This window comes from Antechinus flavipes, chromosome 5 (genome assembly GCF_016432865.1).
Source record: "Antechinus flavipes isolate AdamAnt ecotype Samford, QLD, Australia chromosome 5, AdamAnt_v2, whole genome shotgun sequence".
Taxonomy (NCBI): Eukaryota; Metazoa; Chordata; class Mammalia; order Dasyuromorphia; family Dasyuridae; genus Antechinus; species Antechinus flavipes.
Window position 1 is genome coordinate 173512527 of NC_067402.1, and position 16461 is coordinate 173528987.

Here is a 16461-nt window from a genome sequence, read left to right on the forward strand (position 1 = left end):
ATTAAATGCTTACTAAGTACATACAAAGATTGATCTAAAAACAGATAATGTAAATAAAAAGGTAAGACACTGCTTACTTGCAAGTAGCATATATTTTAATAATTAACAATAATTCTAATAATAATTTCAACATATATGAAAGATTTCAGCTGCAAGTCCAATGGAAAGGCTCTATGGTCTTTAGAATAACATCAAATAGTTTTTAACCAAGGTATATTTATTTCAAAGATATAGCAAGAATCAAAGTACTCCTCATTCTGGACTTATTCTTCCTTCTTACATCTGGGAAGTGTGGGGTCAAAGCAGTAACTATAAAAATTTTTCCTGCCTCTAAGTTGACTTCAAAAGCATATCTGAGATATAAGTTGCTCCTTTGCTGGAAGGACACAACACCTCAGCTACTATGTCAATTCAATGATAATCAAGTAGGGCACCTTTCAAGGATCACTTCCATCCTACCTTCAACCACTGGATCTCAGATGGCTCTTCCAACTTCTCAATATCTTGTAAGACCCTGTGTCAAAGGAAAGAATACATAAATATGAAGAGATCCCATCCCAAACACAGACTTGTCTACAATACTTGAGTGTGCTCTGAACTGAAGAATAAGGCCCCTTACCACTCATACCTAGAAACAGGCTATACATAGATCTATGTGAACTGAATGAACATGTCAATCTGTCCAGCAAGTGCCTATTTTGTGTCAGGTACTGTGCTAGGTTTGGGGATACATTAAAGGCAGAGATGAAACGAAGACTGCCTCCAGAAAACCTCCCCAAGAAACCTGCTCCCAGAGAACCATCATATATTATGAAAAAAAAGAGAACACCACAGACTGGGATTAAGAAGTTAATGCTAGTCCTATTTGTAGTGGCTAGAAACTGGAAAATGAATGGATGCCCATCAATTGGAGAATGGCTGGGTAAATTGTGGTATATGAATGTTATGGAATATTATTGTTCTGTAAGGAATGACCAGCAGGATGAAGACAGAGAGGACTGGCGAGACTTACATGAACTGATGCTAAGTGAAATGAGCAGAACCAGGAGATCATTATACACTTCGACAACGATATTGTATGAGGACATATTTTGATGGAAGTGGATTTCTTTGACAAAGAGACCTAAGTTTCAATTGATAAATGACGGACATAAGCAGCTACACCCAAAGAACGAACACTGGGAAACAAATGTGAACTATCTGCATTTTAGTTTTTATTCCCGGGTTATTTATACCTTCTGAATCCAATTCTCCCTATGCAATAAGAGAACTGTTCGGTTCTGCAAACATATATTGTATCTAGGATATACTGCAACATATCCAACATATAAAGGACTGCTTGCCATCTAGGGGAGGGGGTGGAGGGAGGGAGGGGGAAAAAAAATCGGAAAAGAAACAAGTGCAAGGAACAATGTTGTCAATATAAAGTAATCATTAAATAAAAAATAAAAATTAAAAAAAAAAAAAGAAGTTAATGCTAAACGTTCTGGAGAGCAATTTGGAATTATGCCCAAATGGTTATCAAACTGCATACACTTTGGATCCATCAGTGTCTCTATTGGATCTGTATTCCAAAGAGATCATAAAAAAGGGAAAAGGACCAACATGTGCAAAAGTGTTGGCAGCAGCTCTTATATTGGCAAGGAACTGGAAACTGAGTAGATGCCCACTAGTTAGTGAATGGCTAAATAAGTTATGGTATATGGATGTAATGGAATATTATTGTTCTATAAGAAATGAAAAAGCAGGTTAATTTTGAAAAAGCCCAGAGAGACATATTAACTGATGTTGAATGAAGTGAGTAGAACCAAGAGAACACTGCACAGCAACAACAAGATTATGTGATGATCAACTGTGATGGACTAGGCTCTTTTCAACAATGAAGTGATTCAGGCCAATTCCAATGGATTTATGCCAGAGAGAGTCATTTGCATCCAGAGAGAAGACTATGGGGATGGAAAATGTATCACAACATAGTATTTTCTCCATTTTGTTGTTGTTTGCTTGCTTTTTCCTCTCTCATTTTTTTTCTTTTGATTTGATTTTTCTTATGCAGCATGATGAATGAGAAAATGTTTAGAAAAAAATTGCACATGTTTAAACTGTATTGGATTACTTGCTGTGTAGGGGAGGAGAGGGGGGGAAAGGGAGGGAGAAAAATTTGGGACACAAGATTTTGTAAGTGTGAATGTTGAAAATTATTTTTGCATGTATTTTGAAAATGAAAAGGTATTATTAAAAATTTTTAAAAGAAGTTAATTCTGCATAGCAAAGTATTTACATGTTGAGAAAAATGTATGTGTTAAAAATGAGGGGAGAAAGGGAGAGAGAATTTTCCCCCTCAATAGTATATTATTTGAAAAATTTTAAATCTAATTCATAGCTTTCTTTTTGGTAAGATCTATTCACAAACCTTAAAAATTGAGCAAAAGCTAATAAAACTACAGTCATTTGAATATAATAAAGATAAGAGGGAAAGCAATAAGAATAGATTCAAAAGATTCTGTGTGTATGTGTGTGTGTTTCTTGCAAAGCAACTAAGAATGTAAAATATGAATGACCTTTGGAATAAATTAAAATATTTCCAAAATAAGGGAGATTTCAGAAAAAGATTCAAAACAAAGTGAAAAAATTATTTCTTTTTAGTAATGATAGCACAATCATTTACTAAAAAGAATTCTGAGTTGGTTGTTTTATATATATATAATATATATTATGAGAATATCCAATATAATTATAATTTGTATCTATACTGAATAGTGTAAGTACTTAGTTTAGGATAGATTTCTGATTAATTATATGAATAATACCCTAAAGTTGAGGAAGAGGAGGAAAAGTTAGAATTACAGGTATTGTTAAGACAAGGTAGCAAATTTGGGGGGAGAGGAAGGAATAAGCATTTATATAGCACCTACTATCATCCTTACCCCAATTTTACAGATGGGGAAACTAAGACAGATGAAAGTTAAGTGACTTGTCCCAGGTAACACAGTAAGTATCTGCTTATTTTTGATCTCAGTTTTTCCTGATTCCAGGCTCAGGTCTCTATCCACTGTATTACCTAGCTGCCTCTCAGTTTTAGCTGGTAAAAAGTGAAAAATCTTAATATATGAAGATGACTAATCAGAACTTAGGTTAGAAAAAGTATTGTAAAGGACAAAACCTAATCAGGTACTAGAAAACTGAGATTGGCATAATATATGGAATGGTTGAAGCAATTTCAGTTGATTTATCTCTTAATTTTCAACAGATGATTATCTAATCTTTTTATATTTTTCCATCTTCTTTGTCTATCAATTTTTAAGACAATGTCTAGAAAGATACATAAAGGACAGTTTACGTCAATAGATAAAAATTAAGGTATTGAGTTTTTTGTGATTTGTCTTTAGTTTTCCAATTTTGAGTTTGTTGTACTTGAAAGCCTTCTTTACAACTACTCTATGCTTAGTTTATTTATAATTTTTATTTTTTTTCTGAAATTAATAAACATCAAATAGGATGTACATTTGCATGCAAATAACAGGACTGAAAAAAGATGATTGTGCAGAAAACTACTGGTCTCTATTATGGACATTAAATTTTTTTTTTTTCCCTGAGGCAATTGGGCAGGCATGAATAGGTTGTGATCCACAGAACTGGAAAGAACTTAGGATAGATCATTGATCCAATTTAAATATTTCAATTCTTATGCTATGATACATCTCCTTTAAGTGCTTGTTGTTCATGAACGATTTGCCAAAGCTTGGGAAGGGATGCGTCAGAGACCGTAGAAACAATGTTGAAATATTAGGAAGTGATGCCGATTGAAATTTCAATAGATAATAGGGAAAAGATTATATCAATACCCAGTAGGTGGCAGCAGTGAAAAAAATAAGTGGAAAGAAAAAGTAGCAGGAAATAGAAAAGACAAAGTCTATAGAGAGTGGGTCTAATAGAGTAATATGATGTCACCATAATTCAGAGATGATCTCGATGCAGATGATTCTCAGATGTGCATATCCAGCCCTAATCTCTCTCCTGAGCTCCAATCTCATTTCATCAAGCGCCTCTTGAGTATCTTGAGCTGGATGTTCCTTAGGCATCTCAAACTCAAAATGTCCAAACCAGAGCTTGCTGTCTTTGCTTTCCAACTTTCCTGTCTTCCAAATTCCCTCTGTAATGTAATACTGGACACTGCCATTTTCCCAGTCACTAAAATTTATAATCTCAACTTCCCTCTTGCACTCACTTTATAAATTAAATTTGTTGCCAAACCTAGCTCTTTCCACCTTCATAAATCTCTTGTGTATGCTCTCCTTCGTCTACATAGCCACCAAACTGGTATAGATTTTATCACCTCCCATTTGGACTACTTCGACAGCTTTCTGGATGGTCTTCCTGAATCAAATTTCTCTGTGCTGTTTTTTCTCTATACAGTTGCCCAAGTGACTTTCCTAAAGTATAGGTCTTTCATGTAACCTTCTTACTCATTAGGCACCAGTAGTTCCCTATTATTTGCAGAATCAAACATAAAAGTGCTGCAATATGTAAAAACTCCCACAACTTCATCCTTTCTTTTCTCACTGATCTTTCACTTTATGCTCCTCCACAAACTCTGATTCAGTCAGTGGCACTGGCTTTGCTATCTCTTGAACATGATACTCCATTCTCTTGACTGTCTTCAATGGATACTCCTTAGTGTTCTTCCTCTTCACTCAAACCTATTGGTTTTCTTCAAGACTTAGCTGAAATACTATTTTTTTTCAGCAGTTCTTTCCAGGTCCCAACCTCTTCACTTAGTGTATTCCTTAAGTTTATTTCATCTATTCTACATATATCTTGCATGTACATAAGTGTATTGTTTCTCCCATTTAAATGAATTCCTTGAATAGTGGTTGCTCATTTCTTTATATTTTCAGTGTCTAGCATAGTGTCTGCTGTATAGTAAACACTTAACTACTCCCTGAATATGAGCAGAAGACATCAGAATGTGAGCTGAATTTCTACATGTCTTCCATTATCATGTGTTCCCTGCTTGTGGCTTTTATTCCCAAATGATCCCTAAGTCCAGCCTTTCCAATAATGATGTCTTTGTAGGGGTATGCATCCTAGCTTTATGGGATAAAATATTTGCCCTTTTTTACTATGTTATTTAATTAAGTGACTTTGCATCTTCTAGCAGACTGATAAAAATAAACTTATTGGAATGAGTTTGTGAGCTGTGGTTTTAACAAAGCTAGATATTATGACGCCACAGAATATCATGAATACCATGAGCCTTAAACACTTAAAGATTGTCATCTTATCTCCTGAATCTGCTCTAGGCCAAGTGTCCCAAAATGTTTCAATGCATCTTCAAATATATAGATCCAAAGCCCTTCATCATCCTCTTTCATACTTTTTCAAACTGTGGTATCATCCTTAGCCATCCTGCCATCTACCCTGCTGTAAACCCCTTCTGCACATTCTGAACTTCTAGAAATCTTATCCTAGAGGATTTAATCTACTTATATTTAGAACTTCTGCCTCCCAGATGTCTTAAAGTAAAAACTTCCTTATTCATTATAACCAAATGACTCCAGGCAGGTTTTACATCCCTTCCAATTTTTTTTTTATCCCCTGCTCTGCTACCAGGCACATACATTCCCTCCTCTTTCTTGCCTTTGTGGGCTACCTTTTGTCAATACTATTATTAGTTCTGGAAAGGGGATGCCAATTGATAGCACCTGGCTCTGTTCACCATCTTTCTGACTTAAACTCTTTATTAGCTAACCATTTTCCCAATGGAATCTCTTCTGTGAAAATTTAAGTTCCTTGCTTAATTAAGAGTACTAGTGCTAGTCAAAATAGTATCTTACATATAATAAAAGTTAATAAATTTATTCATTAATTTATAAAGACACAATAATCCAGAGATAGATTGGATATTTGTATAGAATAGTGGGACTATCACTTTTTGCTAGAAGTTATGGCTCTTAATGCCCCTAAAATCAAATTGGATCTTTTGAATGTTACGTCAAATTACCAGAACTTTCCTTATAGAGAATATTTTAAAGTACAAACTGCTATCCAATTATATCTATTTCTTGAACTTGCAAAATTAATGTTTTAAATCCAAGTTTAAGGCTTTAAATTTTTTTTTTTTTTTTTGCTATTCAACCTTTTTAGTCATGTCTGATCTGATCTTACCTAGGGTTTTCTTGGTGAAAATGGAGCTCAGATGGGGAAACTGAGGTAAATGGGGTTAAGTGACTTGCTCATATAGTTTGAGGCCATATTTGAACTCAAGAAAGATGAGTCTTCCTGACTCCAAGGTGATTGTCCTATGTGCTGGACCACCTACCTGCCAGTTTTACATATACTTTTACAAAATTTCATCTTATAAGATTCAGTCCAATGTCAATCTTTTTGAGTCCTGTCCTCTAGAATGTTAGCTATATTATAAGTCTGATAAAAAACTTATCCCATAAATGAGTTACAGAAAATCTCTGTAACTGAAACTCTGGACTTCAGTGAGTAAATATTTCAGACCAGATTGAATTTAGACTTTCTATTAGGTGCTATTATTCAATCCTCTTTCTTGTATAATTTTCTCATTTCACTGGAGTTCTGCATAAAACCATTCATGACTAGTGAAATCCATCTAGTTGCATTATCTACTTCCATAAGAATAGTATAAGATGCTTAAGCAATGTGTGGCCAAAACCTATGTAAACTGTATTCACAATATTTTCCTCATCTACTAGTTTAGTAGTAAGCTTGTCAAAAAAAAAAAATAAGATTAATCTGGCATGACCTATTTTTGAAACTATGTGAAGCTCTGTGATGTGATCACTACTTCCTTATCTCAATGCCAACTAAGCACTGTTTGAATGATAAACTCTAGAACTTCCCAGATATCAAATTTGATCCTTATAGAGTCCAAATTCTGAGTCTCCACATTTATTCATTAATTTTAAGACACTTTACCTTGCTATGAATCTTTTTCATAATCAATTTCCATGCCAAAGCTTAAGCTAATTTTGGGCTCCTCATAAATGTTTTGGACTCCAGTAAATTAAAAAATACACACATGAAAGACATTTTTTTTTAGATTGCCAGTTTGATCTGTAGGTTAATTTCCCTTCTTGATACTTTCATTTCTCATTTATTGTGGGAAATACTTAAACTGGTGATTCTAATTAATTGTCTCTGACTCCTTGGAAAATCTCTGTAACTTAAACTCTGGACTTCAGCAAGTAAATATTTCAGACCAGATTAAATTTAGACTTTCTATTAGGTGCTATTATTCAATCCTGTTTCTTGTATAATTTTCTCATACAAATACTCAGATTAAATTTCTTCACATTTTGGAGAGAGACCAATTAATGCTCAGGGAATCTTTTGGAACTTTATCCTTTCACAGTTAAAATGTGCAAATTATTTTAGTATGTTGCTTTTGATTTTGTTAATTGTTCTGAGAGAGCATTGCATCATAGTAGATACAGGGCTTGGACTTGATATCTGGAAGACCTGGGGGTTCAAGATGTTATAGAAAAATTGATGGATGGACAGAACTTGAGTTCAAATAAAAATTCCAATATTAATTCTACTACTTAAGGAGCTCTACTAAATTTCAAGACTACTCTCTTATTCAAAGATCATTGCTCTTCAATGATTTCAATTCTATTTTAATAGCTGTCTAATCTCATTCTTTATTTCTCTTATTGGGATTATTTGCTACTCTGGAAGCTCTAATAATATATTCTGTTTTAGTTTGGGGGCTTTACCTTTTTAGGTTTACCTTATCTTACTATATTTATTGTTTTGGGTGTGTGTGTATGTGTTTCATTAGTTGGTATTTCTGAGGTGGTGTAGAGGAAACTGACAGCAACAGTTGACTTAGCATATAGAGTGGTAGGTTTGGATCAGGAAGAGTGGAGTTCATGTCCTGACTGATATTACTAGATATATAATCCTAATTCACTGCATTTTCATTGGTCAAATTCCTTGCACTTATCTACAAAATCATAAATGAAAGCTTATCTGTGATGGGGTGGGGGGGTGTCCCACGCCGTATGTGTTTCTACACTGAGAATCCATTCCATTAACAAAGTTTAATGTTTTTATATTCGTAAAGGGAGGCTGGGCTCAAACATACTCCATTTTCTTTCTTCTGAGTTTTATGTTTATATCTTTGCTTTTCCAGACATATGTATGCCTACTTTATTTCATCTCATGACCTAAATTAAGAACATAATCAATCATAAGAATGTTCATGTTTAAAAAAAAAAAAAGTTATGATTATCCATTTTATCAGTAGGATTCTAGGAGTACATTGTGGCAAAAAAGTAAGAATTTCGAATCTGGGAATTTAAGGAATCTGTTTCAGTTAAAGGTTTGGGGTGGTGGTATACTTCATATTTCAATAAAAAGTAGGTTTTGGCACTTCTCTATTGCTAAGTGGATTATTGTTCCTAAATAGTCTTGGAGTGATAAATTATTTTTCACTTCTAAGGAAGATATTTTTCACTAAAATGCTAAGGATGTTTTTTCCAGTCATAATGGTTATTATATTGGAAAAAAAAAAACTATGTGCTAATCAAGATATGCACCTTTTGTATTTGATATTTTTTAATTGAGTCACCACTAAATTTTATTACAACTAAAAAATGTGCAATATATTCCAAGAAACCATCAATAATAAAACCCTAATTACTCATGGGAATTTATTATATAGGAGAATATCAGATATTTATCCTTTGTTTTTTATAGCATTAACAATTCATGATAATAATCAGAAAATATACATTTTTGAAATGACAGTCAAAAGAAAAGAATAATTACATATAATACAGATTACAGAACTGTGATTTATATTTAAGCAAAGCAGCACGAAAAAGCTGTTTTCCTGTATTCACAATTAGTGAACATGGCATTTTCTGTGTAAAGCAGCAACAACTGAAATATTCTAATCAAGTACCTTACAATAAAAAAAAAAAGAGGGATATGAGAAATTATATTTCAGACGGATACCATGTTTGGTTGTAAACCTATTTTAAAATCTTTCCCCTTTCCCTATTCATATATATAGATATATTTATAACATGTATATATTTTATTGCCATTATATCTCTGCTGGTTTAACATAATATACTAAATAGTTATCTGCATTTATTTTGGTTTCTAAAAATATATAAAATGCATTAAAACAGCTACTGCAGCTTTCAAGAAATCACTGTATTAGCATTGAAAGCTTCATTCTGAAAACATAAAGCAGTAATACTGAATAAATAGTGATTGTTTTTGTCTTCTCCATACAGCTGATGGCCTTTATCCAAAATGTTAAAATACTGTAGCAAATAGTATAAACATGCAATGTTTTTTTTTTTTAATGGACATAATATAAAAGTAACACTTCTTTGCTATTTTAATACAATATAGGCCATAACAACTTGGGGAGAGGATATGAAAACCATTTATTTACATAGGTAATTAAGGCCCAATTATGTAAAGGTAAGGAACACTAGAATTTGCCCATTGTCTCACTTCCTTCTGCACCCTCTGAAATCAAAAGTTTTAGATTCAGATCGATCATAGTTCTAAACCTGGAATGATATACACATCACTTTATCTAAAGACCATTTGTTCCTTTTCACAAGAAAATTTTTTAAAGCAGGTACCATAGTTAGTTGTGAAATGGTCCCAGTTTTTGCTCCTTCTTAAATACGTTTCTAATTTGATCCTATTTTCCTTTTGTTAGTCTCTTTTCTCTTTAAACAATGACCTACTGATTCTTAGTACTGATGAACAAGGGATTTGTATATGCAACTTCCATTAATGCTAATTGAAATTACACATATGTCCCTTGTGCATTGAAAGGAAAAGCAGATGCTGGTGAACAAAAAAATCTCTTATAAGCACAACAAAACCACTTAGGCACATGTATTGGCAATTTTCATAGAATAAGGGACACCCAGAGGCAAGTATGCCAATGTTTTTTCAACTTAGTTTTTAGTAGAAAAGATTTTGCAGTGCCCTGTTTCTGAAAGTTTTAGTAAAACACAAATTTGAAGGCAATCTGTTGTATTAAAATAGTGTATAATATTAAATAGCCAGATAATATAAAAAGCATGTAAACATAAATTCTGTAATCTATGCTATTCAAGTTTGCAAGTTAGTTTCTTTTTTTTTTTTTTTAAGCCAAAGACATGGCCATTTTTGTACATGGCAGGTTAAATGATTGGGCTTGGAATTCAAAGTTTTCCAAATTATTTAAGGAAAATGGATTCTTAACCATTCCCCTTTCCCTTTTTAAAAGGGTCTCTCCATATACTTGTGGAGCCATGAGAAAGGTTTAAATACATGGCTACTTTATACTTTCTATTCAGAAAGGAACATTGATGTTTTTGAGAATGATGATGAGGATAGAGAGTCTCATGTCCAGCTTTCCAGAAGTCTCAGAAAGCATTCATATTAATGTATATGATTATATGCCACTTTCAATTTTCTCTTTACTTCTTAATTTTCTATATATTCTTTCATTAAATTGTATTTTGCATTAAGAGTTAATAATCAAGAAGACTTTTCCTTGTGAATAAGTGGTCTCTAGATAAAAAGTAGTAAGGCATATATTTGGGTGTACATCTTCCAGTATTTTTCTCGAAATATATAGTCCCCAAATGATGACTTTTAAAATACTCCCAATTTTCTAATGAAAAAGAAAAAAGTACTGAAGGAAAAGATACTAATGTAAACTGAGAACAAAATTGTGAAGGCCCAAGCAATATCCCGGTTATTCCAAAATATAGTGATATAAACCAATTATTTTCAGTAATAGTGGCAAATATCAGATACAAGCATTTTGAATCATTTTGGAGAGGTAGAAGCTAAGGAGATTATTTGACACTTTCCAATTTATCTGGATCAGTGAAATTAATTTTGCTTCAAGGACTGAATTTCCTTGGAAAGAACCTAGGTATATTATGGCCTCTTTCATTTTTTCTTAGGAAGTTTAACAGTCATGTGTTTATGATATTAATGAATTTACAACTTTTAAGATCCAAACTTCCCCTTCAGGAATAGGCCAAAATCTGCTTTGGGTAATTGTTTTAAAAACATTGAAACAAGCTTTTGTTTTGCTAAGGAAATAAAACAGAGTGCATGTTTTCCAGATTAAAAAAAAAATCATTCTTTTATAGATTAAAGCTTTATGAAATGCTGGATTTTGGTCATAGGGAATGTAAAAGTGCTAACAAGTAACATACATTAGAGTATTAGTTGTGAATTTTAGGCAGTCATTTATTTTATTTGGGGGTAATTACACTATTTTTGGTTTTATTAAGTGGAACATATAAATTGAAACATGATGTTTCATCAGCAATACTTTAAAACTTTTAAACAAGTGCTGAATTCATATTTTTCTTCCCAGTAGGATGTATTGACCCCCGGTTCTTCCTTCTCTTTGCCTAAGTGATTAAGAAGGCACAGTGACCCAGCATCTATAATTACCTATATCCAGAAAGTAACATTCATATTATCTGTTTCGGTAGGCCCTACATATGAAGCGGGCTTTTAAAAGGAGGCATCATTTAGTCACATTCAATATAGAGATGACCTTAATCTACAATTGTATTTTAATATCCTAAGGGTTAATGAGAACAATTTTTTTTTCAAAAAAAAATGGGGGGCTGATAAAAATAAATCCACATATAATCCCAAATCTATTTGGTAAGATATTTAATAATCACTTTTTTGTCCAATAGGGTCTGAAATATGGCAGAAACTTACAAATATACATTCTATATAATAAAAATATTTCTATCTAGTGCATTCTCCTTCATGTCCTGGAAAATCCTCAAAGAAGGCTAAACTCTCCAGATTTAAAAAAAAAATGAATTGACCAAGCTAATGCCATATTACTCCCCCAAAATGTGTCTCAAGAAAAGGATGAGACCACCCACACAACACGTACAAAATGGTTCTTTTAGCAATAATGCAAAAGAGAGCACCCCACAACATTTCTGTTATTATGAATAAAGGTATAAGTGAAGTCTGGACACATATACACACATTCAGGTTCATACAATATTTTAAGTAATCAGTCACAAGCAACAGCAAAAAAAAAAAAAAAAAAAATTAAAACATTAACATTCAGGCATCCATCACTTCAATGGAATAAATTAAACTTTTAAGTCAGTCACATTTTTTCTTCCATTCTCTTCAGACACTGTTTTATTTATGTATAAACACAGAATAATACTTTTCCTAAAGCTTTTAAAATGCTACAAATAAAAATGACAGCTTTGCATTACAGCTGCTGGACAGAAACTTCAACACTGTTGATATTCAGAAACACAGTTCCTTTGTTCATCTGCATCAGTGCACTGGGTATGGCTCCAAGTATTTGCAAGATGGGGGAGAAAACAAAAGATACAGTGGCTTATGAAATACTTCTTCCACACATCATTGGCACTATTCCAAGAGAAGAAAATGGTACGGTCCTGTGGTACCTTTACTGGTCCTTTCCCAAAGTGGCGGCTATTATTATACATATATGCCTTCAGGATTAAAGCCAGATGAAATTGGATTCTGAAGAATCCGAAGGTTACTGGGGAGCTGCCGAGAAGAACCAGGCCGTTTTAAGGATCCAGACTGGAAAGCTGTGTCTAAACAAGAAAATAATCATTAGTAATAAGTAATTGTTAATGAACTGAACTTGTAAAGAGCATGAGGAAGTAAGAGTCCCTGGCCTATGAAGGCAAAGAGCTAAGAACATACTTTACACCATATAGAGAAACAAATTATATGTCCTTTTATAAAGGACCTAGTGTGACTTTGCCTTAAAGTCCATTCAATAAGTTGATTTTTGGTGATCTAGTTGACATGTTTAAAAAAGGTTCAATTTTCTTCTATTAGCCAGATTAATTTACAATGCATAATTACTTTTATATTTATGGATTAATTTACAACTACATAATTACTTCTTAAAAAATAATATTGTTAAGTAAAATGACATTGTATCTATAAGTTTTGCTATCTTAGGTTTCAGGCACAGTTTTAGAACTGTGCCTATTGCTGCTGTTGTTGCCGTAAATTCAATTCTGGCTTCAACCATTTACTAGCTATGTGATCCTAGGCAAGTCACTTAACCCTGTTTGCCTCAGTTTCCTCATCTATAAAATGAACTGGAAAAGGAAATGGCAAACTACTTTAGTATCTTTGCCAAGAAAACCCTAACTGGAATAACAAAGAGTTGGACATGACAAACAACTCAACAAAAACATATGCCAAACTAGAAATACAACTTCAATTAATTAATAGGGAGGAAGAAAAACAGACAGTGTAGAACATATAAAATTCAAATTAGTCAATTGTGATATTTGTATTATGTCTGGGAAAGTCTTCTAAATGAAGGAATAAAATTAGTTTTGATTAGTTTGCATATATTTTTGCATGTTCTTACTTTCAAGATTACTAATAGGCAAATATATATTTGTAGAAAAATTAAATGGGTAAGTAGTAGTATAATAAATTACTATTGTAAATTGTGTGGATAGTTCATTCAAAACTGATCACTAAAAGGCAAAAAAAAAAAAAAAAAGATTAAATAATATTCCCAAGAGAAATTTCAATATTTTACCCTTTTCTATGTCTGCATGCGAGGCTTCCACTTCAATGGGCTCTGCTGGTAGAACTGTAACCTTTGTTCCTGTCTGTTGTATAAATTGTTGAAGATTGACTTGCCGAAGTTCTTTAGTCAACTGTTCTAGTTCCTGTTCTTTGTCCTAGTTCAAAGAGGAAAAAAAATTACTAAGATACTCTTTAATCCTGAAGCAAATAAACACCTTTTCATAGTCATCTGTGACTAAAGAATTAAAATGTTGGGTACTCAGTCACAAAGATTTCATTTAGATCGACACTTTTTGCTAAGAGCTCATTTTTACCCCAATGGGAAAGGCAAAGCATCCATATATCTATCAATCTGTTACTTACTTCAATTGAAAATACTTCTGGAGAGTACAAACATAAAATTTTTGTATCCATCATTTCACTGATACCTTGGTCGTTTCCAGGCTCCTTCATAAAGTACAAAGATTCTAGTAAGATGCTACTGTAATCAGAGATATATTTCTAGTACTTAGAACACCCTCTCCCCGCCCTCCCCCCCAAAAATCCCACTGCCAATCTTGATTGCTAAATATAATGAAATCAAATGCTAATCATTTCTGAATGTTTAACTTTGTAGACTGAAATTGCCTTCTGTAAAAGTGTTCTCACCTGTAACCTTTTGGTGGCTTGTCCTAGAGATCTTTCTACAGCTTTAATGCCATTTTCCAATCTCAGACTCTGTTGTCCTTGAATATCAATTTCTCCTTTAACCTTCCCAATCTTTCCTTTTACTTCTTCTTCATTGACCTGTGACTCTTGTACTTCCCGGTGTAACTTTTCTGCCTCTAGTCCATTTTCCATACTATGAATTTGAGCTAAATAGTCTTTTAATTTGCCTTCACATTCTAGGATCCTCTGTCTTATCTCCTGAAGTTGATCCTTCAGCTGTTTCTCATTTTCTTGTTCGATCTGTAATTCATTTTCCCAAAATTCTTCCTCTTCAATTTCTACATCATTTCTTTTGATCTTCTGCTCAAGACGAACAATTTCTTCTTCCAGGTTAGAATTGTACTTTTGTTCCCAGTATCTAATTTCCACATCACTGGACTCAAGCTGCTTCTCAATGGATTGAAGCTTCTCTGTCTGAAGGCGGATCAACTTTTTTAATTCGTCTGCTGTCGTCTTACAGTTACTGAGAACCTTTTGCTTAAACTCTGTTTCTTTACCTTTTCCAAAAATGTCCATGAGTCCTTTGGCACCTCCTGTAAATGTCAAAGATTTCCTTTTTGGCTCTCGCCTTTTTATTGATTTGTCATTCTGAGGCCTCAGTTTAGCCAAGGGGGGCAAGCTCTGTCTATATAAAGTTCTCTCAGGTATTCGAGCAACACTGTCTGAAGTTGGCCTCTCACTAAGAGATGGCCCTGTGCGACGTAATATCAGTTGAACATCACTGGCATATTGTCCCCATTTGTTTAATGAAATGATTGGATTTTCATGAGGTGCTAAGTGCCTCTCTGTATCTCTCCATTTTTCTATTAGTGTGTATCTTCCGGTTCGACCTAGGTAAGAAGAATAACAAGATGTCCAAACTGTATATACAATATCAAAAATTATCCAACAGAGGGAGCTATTTGATAATACTATAGTACATTTTATAAGTTGGAACAAATCAATTCCCAGAAGATTTAAAGATGACAAATGTTCAAAGGTGTATTTAGATTTGTATTTAAATATACAGAACTAAAACCTCTCAAAGGTCTTTTAATTTTGTTGGTGTGGAACTGCAGACCTTAATCATTCTACAATTTATAATCTTTGAGAGTTGCTGAGACTGGAGAATTTATCATCCTTCTATCAGTCTAGGATGATCCTCTGAAATAGTTGTCATATGGTCCATTAATGTATAAGTCATAGCTTTAAAGATTATTTATGTTAGAAAGAAATTGTGATGTACTTTTAAAATCACATTAAATACATATAAGGATCTAACATGTATATGCAAACTTATGTTGTGTGCTTTACTATCTATATATTATATATGGTATTTTATAAGGCCTAGCCATAAAACATGATAATTGAAGAATTCAGAGAAAGATATGCAGGCTCACATTAATTGAGGCAGAATGAAATAAACAGAACCAGGAGGTAAGTACATACAAAAATACTAACTGGTATAAATTTTAAAAAATTCTGAAAGATGGTCAACTTTGGTAATAATGACACATGTTAGTGCTAGAGAAGAGATGGATATATTTAATCATTTTTCTCTTTTTCTATAGAGACATGGGAGACGATGTGTGAGGAAATGTTTGCAAGTGTATCAGAGGCAGTCATGGTGGAGATTTTACCCCATTTTCCATTTTTATTGTTAGAAGGGAAGATAATATTGGGATATGTGGTATAAAAACAAAAGACATCACTAAAACAAACAGACATCAAAAACAATAACTAACTATAGACTGACAGAATCTGCTACTAGGACTTGTGTTCTTTTGGCATAATAACCCACTGTCACCTCCAAACCATGATCACAGATTGGAAGGGTACATGTGTTTTTGTAGGGAGAACTAGGGAGAATACAATATTAGGGAACTTTCCAAATACTTTCCATACTACACTGAAATTCCATTTTTATATTTAATGAATGAAACAACCTTTCATTCATTTGAATCACAGGCTCAGAGAGAGAAAGGATAAGATAGATGTTTTGCCTCCCTTTCCTTGTGCAGAGATTATCCAGCCTGGCACAGTGGAGACCATCTCAAATATGGAATCAGCAAGACATGAGTGCCATCTTGCATGATACTAGTTAGGTACCTGGAGATACTATTCCTACCATATGCCAAGTTTACTGAAGTAGTCAGTGGTAGAGGTGGAAGATAAAATGTTCTG

At 33.3% G+C, this 16461-nt stretch overlaps 1 protein-coding gene across 3 annotated transcripts in view; it reads right to left on the reverse strand.

Moving 5' to 3' along the window:
* Positions 1 to 8673: 8673 nt before the first annotated feature.
* Positions 8674 to 16461, reverse strand: part of RASSF8 (Ras association domain family member 8) — a 93832-nt gene continuing 86044 nt past the window's right edge. For all 3 annotated transcript variants that reach the window (XM_052000176.1, XM_052000177.1, XM_052000179.1), the window contains 3 exons: positions 14239 to 15128; positions 13601 to 13745; positions 8674 to 12626 (listed from right to left, as the gene is read on the reverse strand). In XM_052000176.1, coding sequence (XP_051856136.1) covers positions 12505 to 12626; positions 13601 to 13745; positions 14239 to 15128 — 1157 coding nt within the window. In that variant the 3' untranslated portion in view covers positions 8674 to 12504. The remainder of the gene's footprint in view (positions 12627 to 13600; positions 13746 to 14238; positions 15129 to 16461) is intronic.